This window comes from Vidua chalybeata, chromosome 6 (genome assembly GCF_026979565.1).
Source record: "Vidua chalybeata isolate OUT-0048 chromosome 6, bVidCha1 merged haplotype, whole genome shotgun sequence".
In the NCBI taxonomy this organism is placed as follows: Eukaryota; Metazoa; Chordata; class Aves; order Passeriformes; family Viduidae; genus Vidua; species Vidua chalybeata.
Genome location: NC_071535.1, coordinates 53,673,287 through 53,694,205, shown reverse-complemented (window position 1 = coordinate 53,694,205; position 20,919 = coordinate 53,673,287). Strand labels below are relative to the sequence as shown.

Genomic DNA, 20,919 nt, shown 5'->3' with positions numbered 1-20,919 from the left:
TCCGCTTCCAACTGCTCCCCTGTTGTGATTTATACAGGTTTGGGAATAATTACAGCTGTTTTCTTTAGCTGCTGCTGTATCCATATGTGTAAGTCCCCAGGATATGTCAAAGAGCCCAAGTTTGTAGACTAGCCTGGAGAACTGATGTTAGCTGTACCCTTTAGGAAATATAAAATCAACTATTGTGCATTGGGGTTTTTAGTTTTGTCATGCTAAGGAGCTGAAAACACAGATTCACAGAATATTTGGAGTTGGAAGGGACTCACAAGGGTCATTGAGTCCAGTTCTTAAGTGAATGGCCCATACAGGGATTGAACCCTGTTATCAACACCATGTTCTGACCAACTTAGCAAAACAACCAATTTTGTTTTGTTTGTTTGTTTGTTTCCTCATTTTATTTGTTTGTTTCCTTTTTTGTTTGTTTCCTAATTTCAATCAAGGCTGGGAAAAGACAACACACTTAACAGTCTTTGTTCTTTACTAGGAGTATAGTTGCTGCCTTTGCCTTCCTTTTGGATTTGCCCACATATCAGCTACGGCATCCCCACATCCTCTTTAGTGCAGAGGAACCTGGCTTTGGGTCACACAAATGTAGATCAACATTAATTACATAGGTGGAGAATGCTCCCATGCTTATATGAAATCTCTATCTGGTGACATCTCAATATCTGATGTGCTTCTGTTAACAGAGCTGTCACATTGCCCTAGACAGTGTGCAGACATTTTTATCTGGTTTTACAGTTCATAAAGAGAAAACGAAGAAATACATTTCCAAAGCAGCAACTAATTTTACTTGTTTCTATTTTGGGCAGCCTGATTTGAGGCGTTTGCCAAGCTGTCAGGCCAGCTCGCCTACGTTTGCAGGGGAGCTCGGCAGTGGCACTGGGCTCATCCCATATACTTGACTTCCAGGGTCACAACTCTCCTGAAGTACAAGTGCTTTTCCTTTTTGCTTGAGCTGGTCAGATCTGTCGTGCTCTGTTCCTGTTGTGAAGTTCGAGTTGAGTGAGCGTGGCTCGTGTCCCGACTAAACTTCAAACACTTCCTGGCCGGTCACAAGGGCTGCCCTTGGGAGAGAGCAGCTTGCTCACCTCGCAGCAAGGCACTGGAGGTGGCGTGGAGCACGTCAGTGGCGTCACGACCGCGTGATTAAATTGTTGTGGAGATAGGAAAAGCCATCTGTTGTTTGTCCCCCCTGCCTGCTCGCTGTCCAGGGAGCCCGCGTCAGCCAAGCCTGGCTGACGGGGTGCCAGGCTGTCACGTGGAACGGGCCTGGCTGTCGTGGGGACTGGGCCAGAGGCTTGGTGACCCATATGCAGGTGACATTGCACTCCAGGCTGTGGCAGAGGGATGGAAGCTGTGCAGAAGGGCGTGATGGGCGCTGGAGCGCACCTGGCACAGCTGCTGCCTCCGCAGCTCTGAGGGCTGCGTGATCCTGGCTGCGCTGGTAACGTGCTCTCGCTCTCTTCAGATGATGGCAGGCAGAGCTGGCCTTGTGCCTGCTCCTTCCCTGGAGAGAGAGCTGTGTGGGACTCATCCCAGCATCGCTGTGCAGAGATGACCTTGCAGCTGCTGCTGTGCCTGTGGTGGGATGCTGAACTTCAGTGGTCCCTGCAGGTCCATTCCAGCTCAGGATATTTTGTGATCCCATCTGTGCTGAAAGGGTTGGGACAGGATACAAGGGTGTTTGTGTGGAGCACTGGGATGGGGTGGGTGTGTGGGCTGTGTGCAGATCTGCTGATTTCCCAGGATGCAAATAGTCACTGTAAATCTTCTGTGCAAGAGTCTGAAATTCTTTGATATACCATCCAATATACACTGGGAAACAATATCAAACTTGTTGAACAAATGAAGTGTTAAAAGAATATTAGGATTGCTGAAATATGAAGGTTAGGAACCCAAAATTTAGGAAATGCCAAATACAAAATCCCAGATACTTGCTTTTTACATCTTGGGACGTAAAGCCCATTTGTCATGATGATTCAGTTTTAAGGACATGATCATACACTGTTTCTTCCAATGCTGGCCTTAAAGAGCAGCGGGTTAGCAACCAGTTATTTAATAGTATGTTTAATTAAGAAAGAACAGTATGTGGTATGTGAGACTCTCAGCTTTATTTACTGTACTTAACTAAATTCCTCCCTAATGGCAAAATTTGTATTTTTCTTCCCTCCTGACAGCCTCATGGATTTTTCCTGGTGTGTGCTTCCTAGTGCATAGTGCTGATCAGTTTAATATCTAAATACTGTATTGGCAGTAATGTGCCTTCACCTGATCTCTAGATGAAGTTTGGTGGGTTATGAGGATGCTGTAATCTTTGTTACATAAACATGGGCCCGAAACACTGGGAAAGTTAAAATTAGTATTTTACTAGCTTCATACATGAAACGTGAACCGGATTTTGGGGCATGCACTGTGTAGTGTTTTACAGGTTCAGAGCTTCCATGTCCTAATGCTCTCTTTCTTTATATCTGGGTGTTCATCCCAGTCCTGTTCCCATCACTGGCTCTGCTCTTCACACCTTCCTTTTTAGAACTAGTTTCCATCTCCATGTCCTTCCATAATCCATGCTCTCAGCCCCACATACAGGTTTTCTCTTTGAGCCTTGTTATGCTCCCTGCTGCTCAGAATCCTCCTTTTGTTCTTTCTGGTCCCCCTGGACTGGGAAGTGCTCAGTTCAGCTGTGGGCCTGGTCCCTCACTCATGGGAGCAGTGTAGTGCTCAGGAGCACAGACTCAGCAGACCTCAGCTGCTGAATTTAAGCATTTTTATGAAGCATGTGTAAAGTGATTTTAAAATCAGCTGTGTTGTGTGTGTTTTCAGAAAAAAACCACATTAAACTTTATTCTGGCACAAACATAATAAGTACCTTGCCCAATCATGGGCTCCTTGTTCAAAGCTCTGGAGTGCCTGAGCTGTTGAAGCAAAGGTCACTGGTGCTTTTTAGACGTGGCTGAGTGATGACATATGGTTCTACCTTGATTCTGGCATTTTGGCTAAAGCATTCCAAAATTTCCAGCCTGGGGTGGACACTGGCACTGTGTGCTCATATGAGGGTGTTAAAATTGGACAAAATGGTCAGCAGCTGAGATCGAGGTGTTGGAGTGAGGAGTCTCTCAGTGGGTTTTAAAAAGTTGATAATGATGTTTAGAAGAATGATATGTGCTATTTAATTATTTCCTAATGAAGTTTGGACTTCCTGTGATCAACATGGGTTGTGTAGGCACAGTCCTGCCTGTCCTAGTGTGTTTGGGCAGCAAGTGCTTGTGGTGGGCTTACAGTGATGAATTCTTATTGATCTTTGCTAATGCCAAGTTAAAGCTTTGGTATTTGCTAGTGCTCTGATTTTTTTGGCATGCTAATTATTCCTTGGAATTGGAAATGCTTGTTCAGCACAGGGTAAGAGAGATTGAAATTGGTGATGCTGTGCTGCAAGTAGTGTCAAACTTTTCCTGTTTATGTCGACGTGCTGTTCTGGTTTTCTCAAGTCAAATTAGACATCACCACATTTTTATTATTTTTATTATTTTTATTCAGCTCATACTACATGTGTGTGTGCACACATGCATATGCATACACATATGCATACAGTAATTTTTTGTTGTTGTACTAACAGTGGTACTGTCCAGGAGAAATTTTTTTCCCAACATCATGGTGGAAACATGATGATGATTTTGGAAATGGCTGCAGCTGTCTTGAAACTAAAAGAAAAGACAAAATAGAAACACAAATATTTTGCGTCTGTGCAGAGACTAAAAGGTAATTAGCCAAGGGTAAATAAATGGCTTTGTTTTGAAAGACCCAAAATGGTGACCCAAAATGTTTTGAAAGGTTTTCAAAGTTTCAGTCCAGAAATCTCAGACAAAAGTGATAACTGTTGGCAGGGGAGAGCAGTGGAAAGTTATGCCTGCAATAGGAAATCATCTCACTTTTAAAAGTGAGCATTGCTATTTCAGGTTTTAATTTTGATAATTAGCAGTAGCAGCTCATTCTCAAATTGCACTTCTAACAGTAGGTGGTCCAGAATTGCATGAGGTAACTTAATATGCCCTTTTTTCCTGAGTCTTTAATTGGAAAAAGACAGGAAAAGCTAACTGCTATTAATTGCATAAGCTATTTACAGCACAGAAAAATTGGTTTCTCATTTGTATATGTGCAGAATAATGTTGGCATTGTGGCAAAGTGCTGCACTTCAGAGGTTTTGCTCTAATACTGAGTATCAAATACTAATTCCTGATACTGAAGGTCTGCCTTGGCCTGTAGTTTACAAGCCCTTAACCAGCACACCTCACCTTCACAGTTTGGTGGTAACATATTCTCCAGGGCTGCTTTTTTGTAAATTCCTCTCACCTCCCCAGTGGATATGGCAGCTCCTTGTGAGGGATCTCTCATGGCTCACTGCGATCCTACCAGCCTTTCTGGTGCCCAGAAAGATGTGGAAGATGCACATCTCTCCTGGCTTATGTTCCACCAGCTCTGTCTGCGCTCTGCAGATGAAATTGGGATGCCTGAAGAGTCTGCTGAGAATGCAGCAGGCAGCCAAGGAACTTACTGAGATGTCCTGGTGCTGCAGGCTACACATATGTTGTACCTTAGGGTGAAATACGCACTGTGGTTTGCATTTGGTGTCGAAATCGCTGTTAATGCAGGCTAGGTTAATGTAAATTGCAAATCCTAGATGTAAGCATCTATTCACATAATTCAAAGTGATAACACGTTTGTGTTTGTGAGAGATGTAAGAGAAGAACCGAAAGGAAGATCACACTTAAACATGTGCTAACATTTTCCTCCTAAAATCTGATCTGCTGGTGTCTTCTGCTGGCCCTCTTGCCTAAGCACTTTCTTGTGATGGATCAGGTTATTGTTCATAGCTGGTTTCTACTTTGAGTTCTTCCAGTAGGTACTAATGGAATTTTAAATTTTTTCTCTTTTATTGTATTTGGGAATAGTTGGGCTAATTCAGATTGAAAGGGCCTTCAGGAGGTCTTCAGTCTAACCTCACAGTCTAATCTCACAGCTGACCCCCTAGCAGGGTCAGCTGTGAGATCAGACCACAGTGCTCAAGGCTTTATCCAGTCGAGCCTTTCAGGAGTGACGAAATTGAATAGATGGATGCCCAGTGATGTGGTCCTGAACAAACTCCAGCAGTGAGATAAGGAGATACAGAGCTGGTTACAACTAAAGTTTGCCTTGATTCTTCAGCAAGCCAGAGGTGCAAAGCTTTCACCTGTAATTGAAGGTGGAACAGATATTACATGTGTATTGGAACTTCACTGTGAATCCCTATCTAAAAAGATTTATAATTTCCCAGTTAATTTCCAGATGATCTTTTTTAACATGCTGAGGATAGCAGATGTGTTTGTTATATCCCACTCTTTAAAGTCATTTTAGGAAGTTAAACAGATGGATGCCTTTTGAAATTCAGCAGCTGTAGCGGTGTTGTTTCGTGTGCCAGCCGTGATGGAAGGAAACAGAGCAGCTGAGAAGTGCTTTGCTTGTGACGAGCTGACCCACTTGCCAACAGCCAGTAATGTACTAATGTTGTGACAGGAATGATTGACTACACCTGCTTTTACTGTGGAATCAGTTGAGTTTCTAGACAGCTGGGCAAGCTTGAATACAGGTTGTTTTACTGCTGGAATAAACAAAGCTCATGTTAATTCTCATACAGGAGGTGATTATGTCTCAAAACACAGAAAATCATTCCATCATCTGTATGCCATTTATTTGGAAAAAGGTTGTTACAGTGTCCTTGCTACTAAAATTTCAAGAGGAAATGGGAAATTCAGAAAATTTCTCCCTCAGTGCTATGTCTTCAGTGTGTTGTTTGTTGTCCAGTGGTAAACATCAGCCAGATTTCCAATATGGCCATGGGGTGTTTTGACACTGATACCTCCCCAAAATATTCCAGACAGTGAGAGCAGTGTTATTAAAAATCTTATTGATGGGGTGTGTAAAATAAATGCAAGGCTGTCAGGTCTTCATACTGTAGCTGTAAATCATTGAGTTCAGTACAGCATCATGGGTAGAACTCAGGGTGGCAGGAAACCTGTCACCTTAAAAAAATTAAAATTTATTAAATATTGAAATATCAAAGCTGTTTAAGGCAATAAATGTGTCACTAATCATTACAGTGGGAACCTCCTTTGATTTGGTAGGGAACAAAATATTAGGACAGCATTCATGAGTAGGTTTTTATGTCAGTTTTGGGTGGTGGATATTAAAAATGCTTGAAAAAATCAGTGTTAGAACAGCACAGGAAGGTTAGTTATCAGTTTGCTTATGGGAGAATGGGAGAAAAAAGGAAATACAAGAAAATTCGAGAAGGGAAGCTTGATCCTGCCATACATGAGGCTGTGCAGTGGCCCTGCAGCACTTTAAATTTGATTATTTTGTGCTAGGTTAATAGAGAGATTAAAGAATAACTGTTTCCTTTACATTCCCTTGCAAAGTGATAATTTAAGCTTTCTGATTTAAAACTGAGTGTGGTATTCGGCGGGTGCAATTAAACCTCTCCCTCAAATGGACATGTAGTTTTTAAAAATAAAATGAATTATTACTTTTTGCTGTCCCCACCCCCCCCCAAGTTTATGGGTTAAGTAATCCTCATCAAATTCCTATGCTAGATCATCACAGTGGGACTGGAGGTTGGTTTTGAGGGTGTTGACTCTCAAGAATGGTCATGGCTATTGGGTTGATGGTTGACTTATGTCTGTGTAAATCAGAAGAAATTTCCCTGAACTTTTTGATATAAGAATTTCAGTAGAACCATTACCCCAAAATTTAGCTGACTAGGGTGTGCTTTTATTTTCCATAAACATCAACTCAGGACAAGTCTCTCTTTAAAGGAGCTGTGGAGGTAGGCAGCATTCATTTCAGGACATTATGTTAGGCAGTTTCTGTGTTTCCTTTGATACCACTGTGAACAATCTAGGTTTGTATATTATTTTTTTCTGGCAACATGTTCAGAAATAGCTGGTGTTCATATTATTGCAATTCATGCCATTCTATGGTGCAGTGCAGGTGACTTCCAGCACAGAACTACTGCTGAATGCTTGCCCTGTGGAAATGCTCCCTTGGCAAAAACTGGCAGTGTAGGATGGTATTCATCATTCCCTGATATCAGCTGGCAGTTGGTGAGCACCACAAGCACTTATTCCACGGCTCCAGAACTGCACAGTGCAGCACCAGCTGAACTGGATGCTTGGGCTCAGTAGGCAAAAGGATTTTTAAAATAGAAATTGATAGGAAATGTGTACTGAGGGGAGTGGAGATAATGTGAGTATATGATAGGATTGGATCATTCTGTAAAGAAGATTTTGATAAATACTTCGAATTTGGACAGCAAATTCTGATGTTGGCTGTAGAGAAACTACATTGATTTAGGGCAAGTGAAAATCTGGTCCTTGCCATTTAGTTTGAGTAGTGAAACTTTGCTCTGTACAAAATAGCTGAAGTTGCTTAATGATAATCTGGCCAATTTGTGTTTGTTCAGAACTGCTGATGTGGGAGAGACTGATGGCAGCTGAGGCTGGGTTGGAATGCTTAAGCAGATCCAGTTGTAAAAAGGCTTTGAAATACAGCCTTTTCTTCCGTTCTGCTTCTCAGATGGTTTCTGCCTTTAGGCTCTGACAACTCTTCCAGATGATGGAGCAGGTTCATTTGAAACATGCCAGCAAGGTTACAGAAGGTGACTACCTGATGATGTGAGGTTGTTAGCTTGTAAATGGTGGCTATTTTTAACATGCCACTTCTCGAGAGGGTAAGAGAGAACAGCAGCAGAGGGAAGAGAGCATTTTTTTAGGTCCTCTCCTTCATATTTCATCTTAACTTGATGGTTCTTAAAGTCAAGAGTAGCTTGTGGTACTTACATAATCATCATCATCATCATCATCACCTTTCTTCTGTGATATGCTCATTAGTCACAGATGTTTTCTTTGCTTTTCCAAACACACCAAGCCATAGGCAATGTCAAGTCAGGCATAAAATAATATAGGAGCTAGTACCATTAACCTTGTGGAAACAAAGGACACATTAATAGATTAAGAATACCCAGATGTACATCTCTGTCGGGAAGACACAATCTGCGAGTCTCCTTCCAAAATGGTACTGCAGTATTTATTCCAGGTGCTGTTAGTGGCATGGAGAGATGATGTCCATTCTTACAGTCACAGACACAGAGATGTGCAAGTCAAGGTGAGCTATGGGCTAGCCTGACAGAGCTCCTCTGTTAGGATCATAAAGATTATTCATGTGTATATGCTTTACACTGTGGTCACTGCTTTGACCATGGCACAGACAAACAGTAAGCAACTAAACCTTACACCACCACAGAAAGCATTAATTCAAATAAGCTCTTGCATTCCTCATCCCTTTCAGTCCTGTTCCTGATGAGTTTAAGTCTGAGGAATGAACTTTACATGCAAAGTCGGAGAGATGGACCTTTTCAAAGCCCATCACAGAATCCCTATCAGTGAGTGTCTCAAGACAGCTGAGCCCAGTTTTTATTAGATTGTGGGAAACTGATATGCCTACAAATCCAAAAGCAATGGGAGCATAATGAATTCAAAGCTGTGAGTGTGCATTTGCTGTGACAATAGAAACTTATGAAGCTATTGAGTGCAGCACTACTACAGGCTTACATTACAAAACCATGCAGCGCTCTGGTACAGAAATGGGATTAAATGTGAGCATTGTTCAGAAGATGCTAATTTTAAATGGTGCCATTTTCTGTCACCATGCAAGAGCATCTGCTTGTATCACTAGTGTGGCCAGTGAAATTTCCTGTGTATTTTCTGAAAATGAGTGAACAGATGTTCTTGTCCAGGTGGAACTTGGCTTGTATATTTTTAAAAATTTTACACCATTATAAAATGAAGTGGCATTAAACCCAGTGTGAATTAGAAGTATGTCAGGGGATTACAAATGGAATTTTAGATCAGATTTAGTGTAATGCAGACAAGATTTCTGTCAAAAGAACTGGGAACAGAACCAAGGTTTCCTCCTCTTCTCACTGCTCTATATAAAGAATTCACATGTACAGATTATAATTGCTGTGGTGAGAGGATGCCAAATTATATAATGCTTCTATCTACATTCCTCTTTCTAATCTCTACTGTTCCCTGTGGAGGAACACAACAAAAAATTATGGGGTTTACACCTTTACTCCTCTACACCCTTATGGGTTCTTTCATAGAATGGTAATGTGAATGTACAGATGGGATCAGCCTTTTCCGTATTTGACACTGATCAGGAACAAAAGATGGACGTGAATGTGCAAAATGCCTGCAGTACCAAAAATAGATCCATATTTATTCCTGTCATAACTTCACTTAAGTTGATGGAGCTGTGCCAAGGCTGAACATGCCCACAGTCTATAGGACAGCTGCCTGGCAGCAGTAAAACTTGATGAGAATGGGTTTGAGAGAATAATTAAACCCTCTGATTCTGACGCTGTGACATTTTAAGAATATTCACCTTGGCTTGAAATGATTTTTCTGGGAGATTGCAGATCCATCCTTAATGCCTAGAAGCTGAGGATACAGTTGATCAAGGTATTTTCAAGCCTTGAGTTCAGTTCCATCAGCAGTTCTGAATCACCAGACCAGCTAATGAGGTGTTCTAATTGGTAGCATAATTCTACATGGTTTTTCCATTTAGGCTAATGTAACATTTGGCTTTGTTGAGGATGAATATTAACCACAAGTTGAAAGGAAGGTCTGATTTTCTGATCTTTTGCAATATTTCATTAAGCTTTTAATTTTACTTGAAATACCCACATGCAATTCATACAGACATTTTCTTTCCACTTGGGTATAGAGACCCTATTTTGTTGTTAATTGATAATGTGTGAGCTGTGGAGGCTGCTTCAATGGTTTTACTGTTCCAGAAACATTCATCTCATTCATAAAGATCATCTGTTCAAGAGCAGTCAACCCTGGGCTTTTGTTCTCTTTATGGGCTTTGTTTTGGGCAATGTGCTGACTTGCCTACAAGCTCTTGAACTACAGGGCTTTCAAACAGTTTCCTCTGGTGTATTACGTTCTTGAGTTCACATGAGCCTGCTCACTAAAATTTTGAGAGTATTAAGCCAGTTCTCAACACCAGAGTCTTGGCACTTGAGCTGACACTCCATGGTGCTGAGCAGTCACAGCTTGAGTCCAAAGCAGGGATACTTTCTGAGCTTCAAAATCAGCTGTGTAAGCCAAATCAGTAGGGTTTATTGTGGTTTCATTGTGGGTTTTTTTCTAACAGGGAAGTGCTTGTTTATAGCATTTTTCCTTCCATATTCCCCCAGCTGGGGAGTGAGTGGATGCTCCCTGGACTACAGGCAGATAATGAGGGGGTGTTGTGGTTATTCAGGCAAAGATACTCATCAGACTTAAAGCTGCAGGGGAATTTCTCCTAGTCAGAGGCTTACCCAACATTTCTGGGAAGGAATGAAGCTCTTGTTTTTTGTTTAGATAATTTGCCACCTTTTTTAAGATTATTTACTCCTACCTTAGATACAGAAATTTGGGTGATTCAAAACAGGGAAGGGAAAACTGGTTGGGCTTTTCAAAGAAGATAAGAGACAGGTTCCCAGATCACTTTGACTGTCCAAGAGAAGTAGTTTCTTTTTAAAATCCTAGCCTTAAAACCAGATAAAAATTAATTTATTAAGCAATAACAACAACAAAAACAACCCAAAACCAAAGCAAAACAAAAAACCCAGACAACCCAAAAGCTTGTCAATTCCAAAGTCAGACCAAAATTGATGTTGCTAGTCTTTGCAGATAAAGCCTGTAATGTGATAATAATTTATGATTATATCATGTAACTGCACTGCCACTGGATACAGCAGCTTGTATTTCAATGCCATTATGCTGTGATGTTTAGATATATAAAGCAAAATATGTATAACATAAAAGCTCCCCCAGGTTTTAGATGACAAAGGATTATTAGATGCAAACTGAATCCATGAGAGAAGCAGTAATTCTAGGTCACTCTTCAAATCTGTTATCAGGAATTCACATTAAGCTTTGATGAAGAATGTGTCCACTGATTTGGCAAAATATCTGTCAGGATCATAGACTGAGTATATTCAGAAAAAATCACATTCAGTAGGCTGGAACTGTGGAGTATTCAATCCACCATTGTCAAAGGATCAGATTCCATAATTGTTAAGGGAGCAAAAAAAGGAATCCTTTTCTTTTGGTCAAATTAACTTTGTAGCTGGCTTGGTATCCCGTACCCTAGCCAGTTTTCCAAGATAAAAACAGAACAACAAAAACTGGCAAGTTGGGTGCAGCAGGGATTGGTGGCCCAAACCTCATAAAACGTGTAAGTGAAGAACAGAATGTAAAGCTGTCAGTTAGATCTTCTAATAGCTTTTAAACCTTAGTATATTTTATTACAGATCTAAAATTAGCCTGGTTTTCAGGCCTGGATCTTTTTCAAGATGTTCATACTGGAGCCCAACCTTCTCTAGTCCAACAGGGCTGAGTTCTCAGCATGGAACGATGGAAATGGTGTTGGAGCATTTGACACATTTCTGCTCCAAGGACTACCAGTCCTCTCAGATGGTAAATTTACATTCTTTATCAATTTGTAGGGTTTTGAAATGTTCTATATAGCTGTGTTTAAGCTGACATTGTGGACAGTTATAGCAGAACAATAGAAGATTTGTCTTGGTGGGATCTCAGTGGATGATGAGGGATGTGTGCTTTCCCATCTGAAAGGTGGATAAAGAGATTAAGGTGGAAGCAGTTACTTAAAAAAAACAGCTACCATAAATTTTACCCTTTTGTAGTTACTACAAAATAGCCTGCAGAAGTGGTACATGTGAAAGCAGATGTGTTGAAAAATCCCACCAACAGCCAAGACTGAACATGTGAGCTTTATTTAGGAACTTGAATTACATTTTACATTGCAATGTTGAGGAAGAATAGTACTTGATAATAAGTAGAGCACAATTTCTGACTTTGCTTTTTAGTTCTGCCACTTAGTCACTCTGTAACCTTGGGTAAGTCATTGAAGATGACATCTGCAGAAGGATCCAGCAATGCTGCCTTTCATCCTGGAGACACCTACAATACAATCCAAGAAATGCCTCTTTTTTCTGTCTGAAAGAATCTTAGATCTAAAAACCTGAGGTTTGCACATTTAAAACTTCCTGAAAAGATTGGGTGTTAAATAGGCAGGTCCCAGCTCTCCTTGCCATGAGTGATTGAGCATGATAGAGCTTTCCTTCCCCAAGCACTGCTTGCAGCCTGGATGGGACAGGGCCAGTGGGGCTGGGCTTCCTCTGTCCTGCTGAGTCGCTTCACCCAGTGTGTATATCAAACATTTCAAGTGTAGGTTCATTGCTTCTCTGGATTCCCCGTCCCTGGAAGTGTTCGAAGCTGGGTTGGATGGGGCTTTGAGCAACCTGGACTAGTAGAAGGTGTCCCTGCCCATGGCAGGGGGTTGGAACTTGTAATCTTTAAGATCCCTTCCAGCGTAAACCACTCTCTTCTTGCTGGGATCACTCTTTTCCTTGTCACCCAGGCATTGGCTTAGGGGTTCATTACCTGCGGAGTGGATGAGGTGGGAATAAGGAGCTGAAGGAAGCAGCCCTACTAGGGAAATAAAGTCATTAACTGGAACTGTGATGAAGATTTGATTGAAATGCATCTTTTGCTTCCATGTCTCATGTTGGTTTTGTGAATATTGTTCTGAGGCACCCTCCTATAATTATAGACTTGTTAAAGTTGGAAAAGACCTCCAAGATCATCAAATCCAATTGTTAACCCAGCACTGCCATATTACCACTAAACCATGTCCCCAGGTGCCATATCCATGTGTTTTGTGAACGCTTCCCTGAATGGTCTGTTCCAGTGCCTGACAATCCTTTCAGTGAAGAATTTTTTTCTAATATCCCATCTGAACCTACTGTGGCACAACTTGAGGCCATTTCCTCTCCCCCTGTCACTTGTGGCTTGGGAGCAGAGCCTGAATCCCACCTGACTACAATCTCTTCCCAGGGAGTTTGTAGAGAGCCAGAGGGTCCCACCTGAGCATCCTTTTCTCCAGGCTGAGCCCTCCCAGCTCCCTCAGCCACTTCTCATGAGACTTGTGCTCCATTCCCTGCTTCATTCTCTTCTCCGGACTCACTCCAACCCCTCAATGTATGTCTTGTAGTTAGGGATAAGTCAAAGCCTTAACTGGGCACGGTGGCACTGTATTTCCTGGTGCTGAGCCCCCCATGCAGTCTTGAAGGCATTGCTTGGTGCCTTGATTTGCACAGGGATAATCAATCTCCCGCTGTCCTGGCTGGTGCAGGTGTGCGCAGGAAGGGGAATATGTGCAGCTCTGAAACGTGTCAGGATGAACAGGAACGCGGGATCCGGGGCTTGTAACGGATCCTGGCACCCACCGAGCAGCGTGAGGAGGAACCTGCGACACTGAAAGCCTCCCCAAAGCCAAGTGTTGCTATAATAGGGCCGTATTACTCACTGTGCTTATTCAAATTCCTGTTGATGCTGGCAGCGGGAGTTTTTCCCAAACAGCCACGAACAATAAGTCACTTCCAGGTGTTTTGATTTGAATTTTTTTTTTTTTTCAAATTTCAAAAAGAAACCGGTTCCCGGCTCGCTCCGTGCCGCGCCCCCGGAGCATCCCTCCAGCGTCCGGAGCGTCCATCCATCCCTCCAGATCCCTCCGCCCCACAGGTCTCCCTGCTCGCCGCAGGAGCCGAGGCCGCTCCTCCCCCTGCGGAGAGAGGGAGCGATTTCTTGGTTATTTTTTTTTTTTTTTTTTTTTTTTTTTGTTCCTGCTCGGAGCGGGCAGGACCAATCCGGGGCCCGCCCTGCCCGCTCGGTGCCGGGCAGCCGCCGCCTCCCGCCCGGCTGGTCCCGGCCCCCCCGGGATGCGCCGAGCAGCGCCGGGCGGGAGCCCGCTCCACTGCGGGAGGGAACATGAGCTGCCGGCTGCTTTCCCTTCCCTCTCGCTGCTGAATCGCTTTCGTTTTTAATTTTTTTTTTTTTTTTTTTTCTTTTCCCCACTCCTCGCCCCGTCCAGGTTTTTATGCTCAGCACAGGGGGAGCCGGGAAATTTTGTGGCCACTGACATATTTTGATTTAAAAATCGTTGTCAGTGGACGCTTCTCCTTCTGCTCCGGCATCGTTGTCCTGTTCACAGCTATTTAGGCTTAAGAAGCTTGATTCTCTAAGGCTTGTATCCAAGGGCATCAGTCATTAACACACTGAGCTACATCTGCTTCTTGGCTAAGACTGAAGAAGGACATCTTAAGCTGGAAATCCTGCTCGCTCACTCTCTAGTGCGTACGGAAGGGGAAGCATATGCAGCAGCAGGTTCCTTTTTTTTTTTTTTTTTCAAAGGCTGCCTCACTTTGGAGATGCAGTGACAAGATAATGGAGTGAAAGTCTCTCATTTCCAGGCAAGAAAATTGCAGGAGTCAGATAGAGAAAGGAAGGAGCAAGTTACATAGCAGAAATAGGATAGAGGACAGTGGTAAAGAACTGAAAATAAAATTAGAGGAAACAGGTGGAAGGCTGGCATAAAGCTGGGGGATATTTTAGACTGAAAGTGGTGTGCTTTTTCATCTTTTTTTTCTTTTTTCCTTTCTCTTTTTTAACATTTTTTAATTGGTTTTATTGTTGATTTTAAATTCTAAGCTGATTTTGGAGATCTCTGCAGTAACCAGGCTGCTTTAGAGCAGAACAGCTTCCCCAACGTGTCATTTTCTCTCTCCTTGCCTGCTGTCTCTGCTGTTGCTGCTGCTGACAGAAACGTGTTAGGAAAGCAGAAAGAGAAAATGCCAGCCATCCTGGTAGCCTCCAAAATGAAGTCGGGACTACCTAAACCCGTACACAGCGCTGCTCCAATCCTGCATGTCCCAACGGCCAGGACCATCCCACAGCCCTGTTACCTGAAGTTTGGGAACAAGGTGGAGGTGACGAAGCCATTGTATTCCAGCCAGATTCCTCTCAAATCTTCCAATGGACAAGAAAACGCAGGAGATGGCCTCCCAGCAAGGAAGAGTAGCTCGATAGAAAATGGATTTGACACACAGGTTAGCAGGCACCAAATGCTGGGGAGGTGTATGTGAGAATTTATTTCTGTGTTGAGAGTGTGCAGCAGGTTTTCTAGGGTAAATAGCATGGAATTGCAAGGAAGGGATGTGTGTGTGTGCCAACATCTGTCTGCAGTGGTGGGATGTTTTATATTACACACAGCGGCATGTGTAATTCTGCCAGCATGAGGGAGCTGGTGGTGGGGTGCTGAGGGATGGGGCTGCATGTACTGCTTGCCTGTGCTGCCTTCTCCATCGCCTCTGCTTGAACTAGAGGGGGATTTACAGGAGGGAGATGGTAGAGATGTTGTTTGTGGGGTGTGTTCTTTGTGTGCTTTCTGTAGGTGCTAAGTGTAAGGGCTGGCTCGTGTGCCTGGGCTGGGGGAGGATTGCTGGTTGTCATGAATGTGTTTTGTGTTCGGTCATGTACTGTACCAGAGCACTAGTTGTGTGAACATTCTGTGTTTGTAGCTGTGTGGGGAGTGAATGGGAGGCAGTGCTTGATGCTAGATTACAATATGCATGTCATTCAGTGCAGCTAAATTAAACAGATTATGTAGGAAATGAACACTTAAGTGGAATTGTCTGTATAATGCTATACATGCATGACATCATAGATGCAGCACATCATCAATACACACATTTTAGGTTTCCCTTTAATCTGTGTCAGCCTTCTAATATATTTTCATATGTGCTGCTTGCTGTATAGGGAGGAGAGATGCCCATTGCTCAGCTGGTTTAATTTCTGTGGGCAGGGTGAGGTTGTCAGCGTGGCTGGGGCTGCCCTGAACTGCCGTGCCCCAGTGAGCTCCGCAGCAGCGTGGGCACAGCGTGTGTGTAACTGTGCTATGGAGGGAGCAGAGCAGATGGGCTGCTGCAGCAACCACAATTGATTGCTGTGCTCCAGAGATGGCTGTACAGCCCTGGGATGTATTTTGGCAACAGCCGTATATGTTACACTCTGCTTCTGCCAATATCTGAGCCCGGTGGAAGGTGATACCATTATGCTGAGAGAGGGAAATGATGGCAGAGACTCACCTGGTTTTTTCCTTCTTGGAGAAATAATGGATCATCCCTACCACCTAGATTCTGAATCTGTGGCCTGGTAACCCTGTTCCCTTCAGACAAGTGTGCCTACTGATTGGGCATGTTTGACTGCGTGCCCTGATTTCAGGATAGGCTGCACTTTCCTTGCTGGTAGACAGGGTGACGTATTGGGCTGCTCAGGCCAGACAGATATGACTGGAGCAGTTCCTGAGGGACTGAGAGCAGGAAAAGGAGACAGCCAAGCATGGATCCAGGGTAGTGGCAGCAGACAGACCAACCTGTCTGCCCTTACAAGATAATCAAGTGCTCTCTCTCACTTGTGCCTGAGTCTGTCCTGGTGATTATAAAACATCAGCAAAATCTCATTATCTGCTGCCCTTTCTCTCACACATGCCATGGTTTCTGCATGGAAATCTACATTGCTGAAAAAGTGGTTATTATTCAGAAATACTCTCTCATCTTGTAACAGATTATGCTCACAGAGATCTGCCAGTGGGAGCTGTTTGCAGCACCAAGGGCAACACTAAGGTGGTTTTAATCCTTACAAGGATGTGGAACAAACCCCATTTTTTGTAGCCTGATGATGAAAGGGTCTTGATGCTAACTTGTTATATTTGAACAGGGAAAGATTTTGGCTAAGGAAATGTCAGATAATTTTACGTTTTTAATTTCTTCAGCAGCAGGAGAAATCTTAAGCTTTGCATTCTCAGTAACCTACTCTGGCTGGCAGTCTGAGCAGATGACCAGCACCTTTTAAGGTGTGAACCAGTGAGGCTTTTTTCACTATCTATTATCTTGAATAAACACAGTCATTTTTTTGTTATTCAGCAGTTTTGTTGATCCAGCTTTGATCGTTCTGCCCACAAAAGCACGCAGGGTTTTCCTATTCCAGGTGGTCATTTGGAATGGCAGTTTATATCTAGAGGGAGATTTTTCCAGATGTGTTGTGTCAAAGGCACTGTTTGTTCCTTTTCCTACTGTTCCTCCCTGCCAAGGGAGGAGGAACAGGATGGATAGACAGCTGCCAGCTGATAGGTCAGCAGCTGAAGCACTTTTATCTTGGAAGACCTTCAGCTGCATTCAGGTACAAAAGTGCTTTCTGATAATAACCCTGGTAAGGTTTGGACTTGAACACTGCAGTTCTGAATAGCTTGAGAATCTGAGGATGATCACTTTGCTTCTCTGGGTGATTTATCTGAAGCACCAATGTGACCCTCACCATTTTACTGGGCAGGCACCTTGGCATCACCTGTGGGGGATGGAAGTGGTATTCTTACAGTAGAATTTATAGTTTAGATCCACAAGCTGGACCATTGCCCAATGTTTTGGCTCCTATCCTCTGCAGATCTTGGTCCCTATGCAGAATTTTCAGCCCACAAGAAAATTGTGGGTGGAGGGAGAATGAGAGAGAGAGATTGTGTCACTTGGACCAATTCTCTTGGTTCTGGGTGTATTTCAGGGAGTTGTTCTTAATCCCATTGAAGTGGGTCCTTTTTGCACTACAAAATACAAAATTTAGTGGCTTATTGGACTGATTATTCTGGAGAAGAGGCTTTGTCTAGAGCATAGTCCAGAAGCCACCATGTGAGGATATCAGCCATGTTCTCATGCTGGGTTAGCATCTTTCAAGCCACTTACACACCACTGCAAAGCTTCATGAGCTTTTTTGGTGCCAGGTGGCACCTTTCTAGAACCTGATTCTTCAGAGAACATGAGTACTGCAGGTGGTATTCATTAAAGCACCAATTAAAAAAAAAAAACCTGCTGAAATTCAAGATGTCCCACTCACAAATGTGGTATCAGTGAAAACTTCTAAATGTTTTGCTAATTTTGTTCCTCTTGATATGGTTTTACATGTGTTAGCTGGATTCTATGTAACTGGAAGTTTTGTGCCTTAAGGCCTTATAAGGGCAGTGTGTTTTTTAAAAAGCTATGAAATTTATAAAAAGCATACCTCTGAGTATTTCAGAGTCACTTTCCAAAGAAAGGTCTGAGAGTTTTAGCATCAAGCCCATTGTAAATGCTAGTCAAAAATCTTAGGTGGATGAATCATGGCAGTATCATTCCTATTTTACTGTTACTGATATACACACTCTATTTTTCCATATTAAATCCCCTGTGTTGTGCACAACAATATCTCACTGTTGCACTGCTGCTTATTTTGTCAAATTTGAAAACACCACCAATAAATTGTACTACCCATTTAGAGAGAATTGTTTTGGAAATATTTAACTTTGTTACCAGAGAAACTTGCGTCGAGTAGATAGCAAGATTCTCATCTACAAAATGGTATTTCTCAGTGATTCTGAGAAAGTTGGATGCATTTGGCTGCTAAATTTGCATTAGTTATTTAAGAAAGAAATAATTGCCAATTAGAAGTCTATGGTTGTGGTGTAATTGTTCAATTGTTCATACAGATGCAAGAAGGAAGATGCCATTGCAGGCAGTCTGCTGCCATGTCATTGTGAATGTCACTGAAGGAGATCGCGGATTTAATTACTGTGTTTATTGCTGCTATGTTGTATTCTCCAACTTCTTGATTTTCTTTCTCCAGAGAAGCTAAAAAATAATGACTGTTTGTACCGTCAGTAATTGAAGCAGCACTAAAGACACCAGGACCTTGCTAAATGGTTGGTCCCACTCTTCCACTAAAACACTTGCAAGTTAAGAGACATCTGTTTAACCTGGGTTTAAAGTATGTGTGTTCAGCAATTACCTGTAATTGTGCTTAGTTTGGCTGGGAGGGGAGGGGTTAGGAATTGATATTTCTTTGCAATATTCATTTGCTGAAAACCAGACAGCTGCCCTCTCCTGGTGGACATGGCAAGCAGGTGCTCACAGGGTGTGATATTCTCCCTCACTTTTCTCTTTCCCTAAACTAGGCAAAGCCTAGGATTTCTACAACTCTTGCAACTACAGAACTCTTTTCAGTTTCCCTAGACCCTTTTAAAAAAAATAATTCAGTTTAAAATTGGTTAGATATTGTCTGAAATCAAGCTACCTCGCTCAGCTAGTTTTTTCTTCATATTGCTTTCCCAGTTTGTGAAGATCTTGTTGAGTTGGGCAGCCTGGATCTGGGGTGGTCTAGTTCTGGGGTTTTCTAGATGTCCCTATTTTCTAGTCTTACACTAGATTTTTTACCTAGTGATTCTTTCCTAAATTTGTCAAGATCATCTACACCTGGGTGTGCTCCAAAAGCATTTGCCACACCTGTTGAGGTTAAAAACATCTCTGTTTTTTTCCTCATTGCCCATTCTGTAGTCCAAGTAATGACAAGGGTATGGAAGCTCCATTACAATTCCCTGATACAAATGGAGTGGACTGACATTTCCAGGTTGGTGGCACACTGCTGGCACGTTCCAGAGAGTTCAGTCAGCTGTGCACTGCTCTCAAACTGATTAACTTAACAGGTTCCTCCAGTATTTTTCCACACTTCAAATTTAGGCTCACATCAGATGTTTGATGAGCCACACGTCATCCAGGTCTCTTCTCTTCTCTCTTCTCTCTTCTCTCTTCTCTCTTCTCTCTTCTCCCTTCCCCCTTCCCCCTTCCCTCTTCCCTCTTCCCTCTTCCCTCTTCTCTTCTCTTCTCTCTCTTCTCTTCTCTTCTCTTCTCTTCTCTTCTCTTCTCTTCTCTTCTCTTCTCTTCTCTTCTCTTCTCTCTTCTCTTCTCTTCTCTTCTCTTCTCTTCTCTTCTCTTCTCTTCTCTTCTCTCTTCTCTTCTCTTCTCTTCTCTTCTCTTCTCTTCTCTTCTCTCTCTTCTCTTCTCTTCTCTTCTCTTCTCTTCTCTTCTCTTCTCTTCTCTTCTCTTCTCTTCTCTTCTCTTCTCTTCTCTTCTCTTCTCTTCTCTTCTCTTCTCTTCTCTCTCTTCTCTTCTCTTCTCTTCTCTCTCTTCTCTTCTCTTCTCTCTCTTCTCTTCTCTCTCTTCTCCCTCACTCCCCTTGTGCCCATGCCATTAGCAATCCAAATGAAGCCACATAGTTCAGGTGTTAGCAATTATTTTTTCTATATTTTAATTAACTTTACCAGGAGCTGTTTAAACCTCCGTATTGCTGTCTTGCCAATGTGAAGCTTCATAGAGAGAAAGATTAATGGAGCATATTGCAGAGAAATGATGCTCACGTGCATTAGCCATTTTTGTGTGTGATACTGGGTTTCACAGTTCTCATACTGAACCAGCCTGCTGAAGGGATAGGGATCAAGCAAATCTTTATCTGGACCCAGTTTAAAGTCAGATGAACATCAGCTGGGTTCAGTGCCATCGCATGAGCTGCCTCAGTGGTGTGCAATTTGGTCTCACTATGACTACGGAGCTAATTATAAATTAAATTATGAGAAATGTGGTCAATCATACTGATAACTTTCACATAAAATATTGCTTTTTGCAGTTGGAAGGAACCAAATGGAGTCACGTTTAGGATATGAACAAAGGATAGATTTTACTGAAGTTGGGAGAAGCTAAGAAAAACTATAGATTCAGGCTATCAAAATACATAAGCACAAAATAAATTTGAAATTGGTGCTAATTAGTTTGTTAATATGATTATAGTTATGTACCTAAGTACATGCTTACAAAAAGGCCTGTGCTGGATCTTTATGATTGATTTTTTTTTTTTTTTTACGCACTGTAAGCAATTTGAGGCCACTAAGCAGCCAAATTCTTCTTCTATTTATGATTGCCGTGGGTTTGATATATTTCTAGATACATACTGAAAAATATTTAATTGTTGGGGGGGCGGGGTTGCTCTAGATGAAATGTTCTCAGATAGAAAACAAGAAAACAATTCCAAAGTCGTTTTATTGTGATTATTAACATGG

At 42.5% G+C, this 20,919-nt stretch overlaps 1 protein-coding gene across 4 annotated transcripts in view; it reads left to right on the top strand.

Annotated features, from left to right (window-relative positions):
- Nucleotides 1-20,919, top strand: part of NAV2 (neuron navigator 2) — a 371,538-nt gene that overhangs the window by 153,801 nt on the left and 196,818 nt on the right. For 3 of the 4 annotated variants that reach the window (XM_053946233.1, XM_053946234.1, XM_053946232.1), the window contains exon 1: nucleotides 14,798-15,055. The exons of the other annotated variant lie outside the window; for it this stretch is intronic. In XM_053946233.1, the coding sequence (XP_053802208.1) occupies nucleotides 14,798-15,055 (258 nt within the window). Of the gene's footprint in view, nucleotides 1-14,797; nucleotides 15,056-20,919 lie in introns of those variants that run through there. 4 annotated transcript variants of the gene reach the window in all.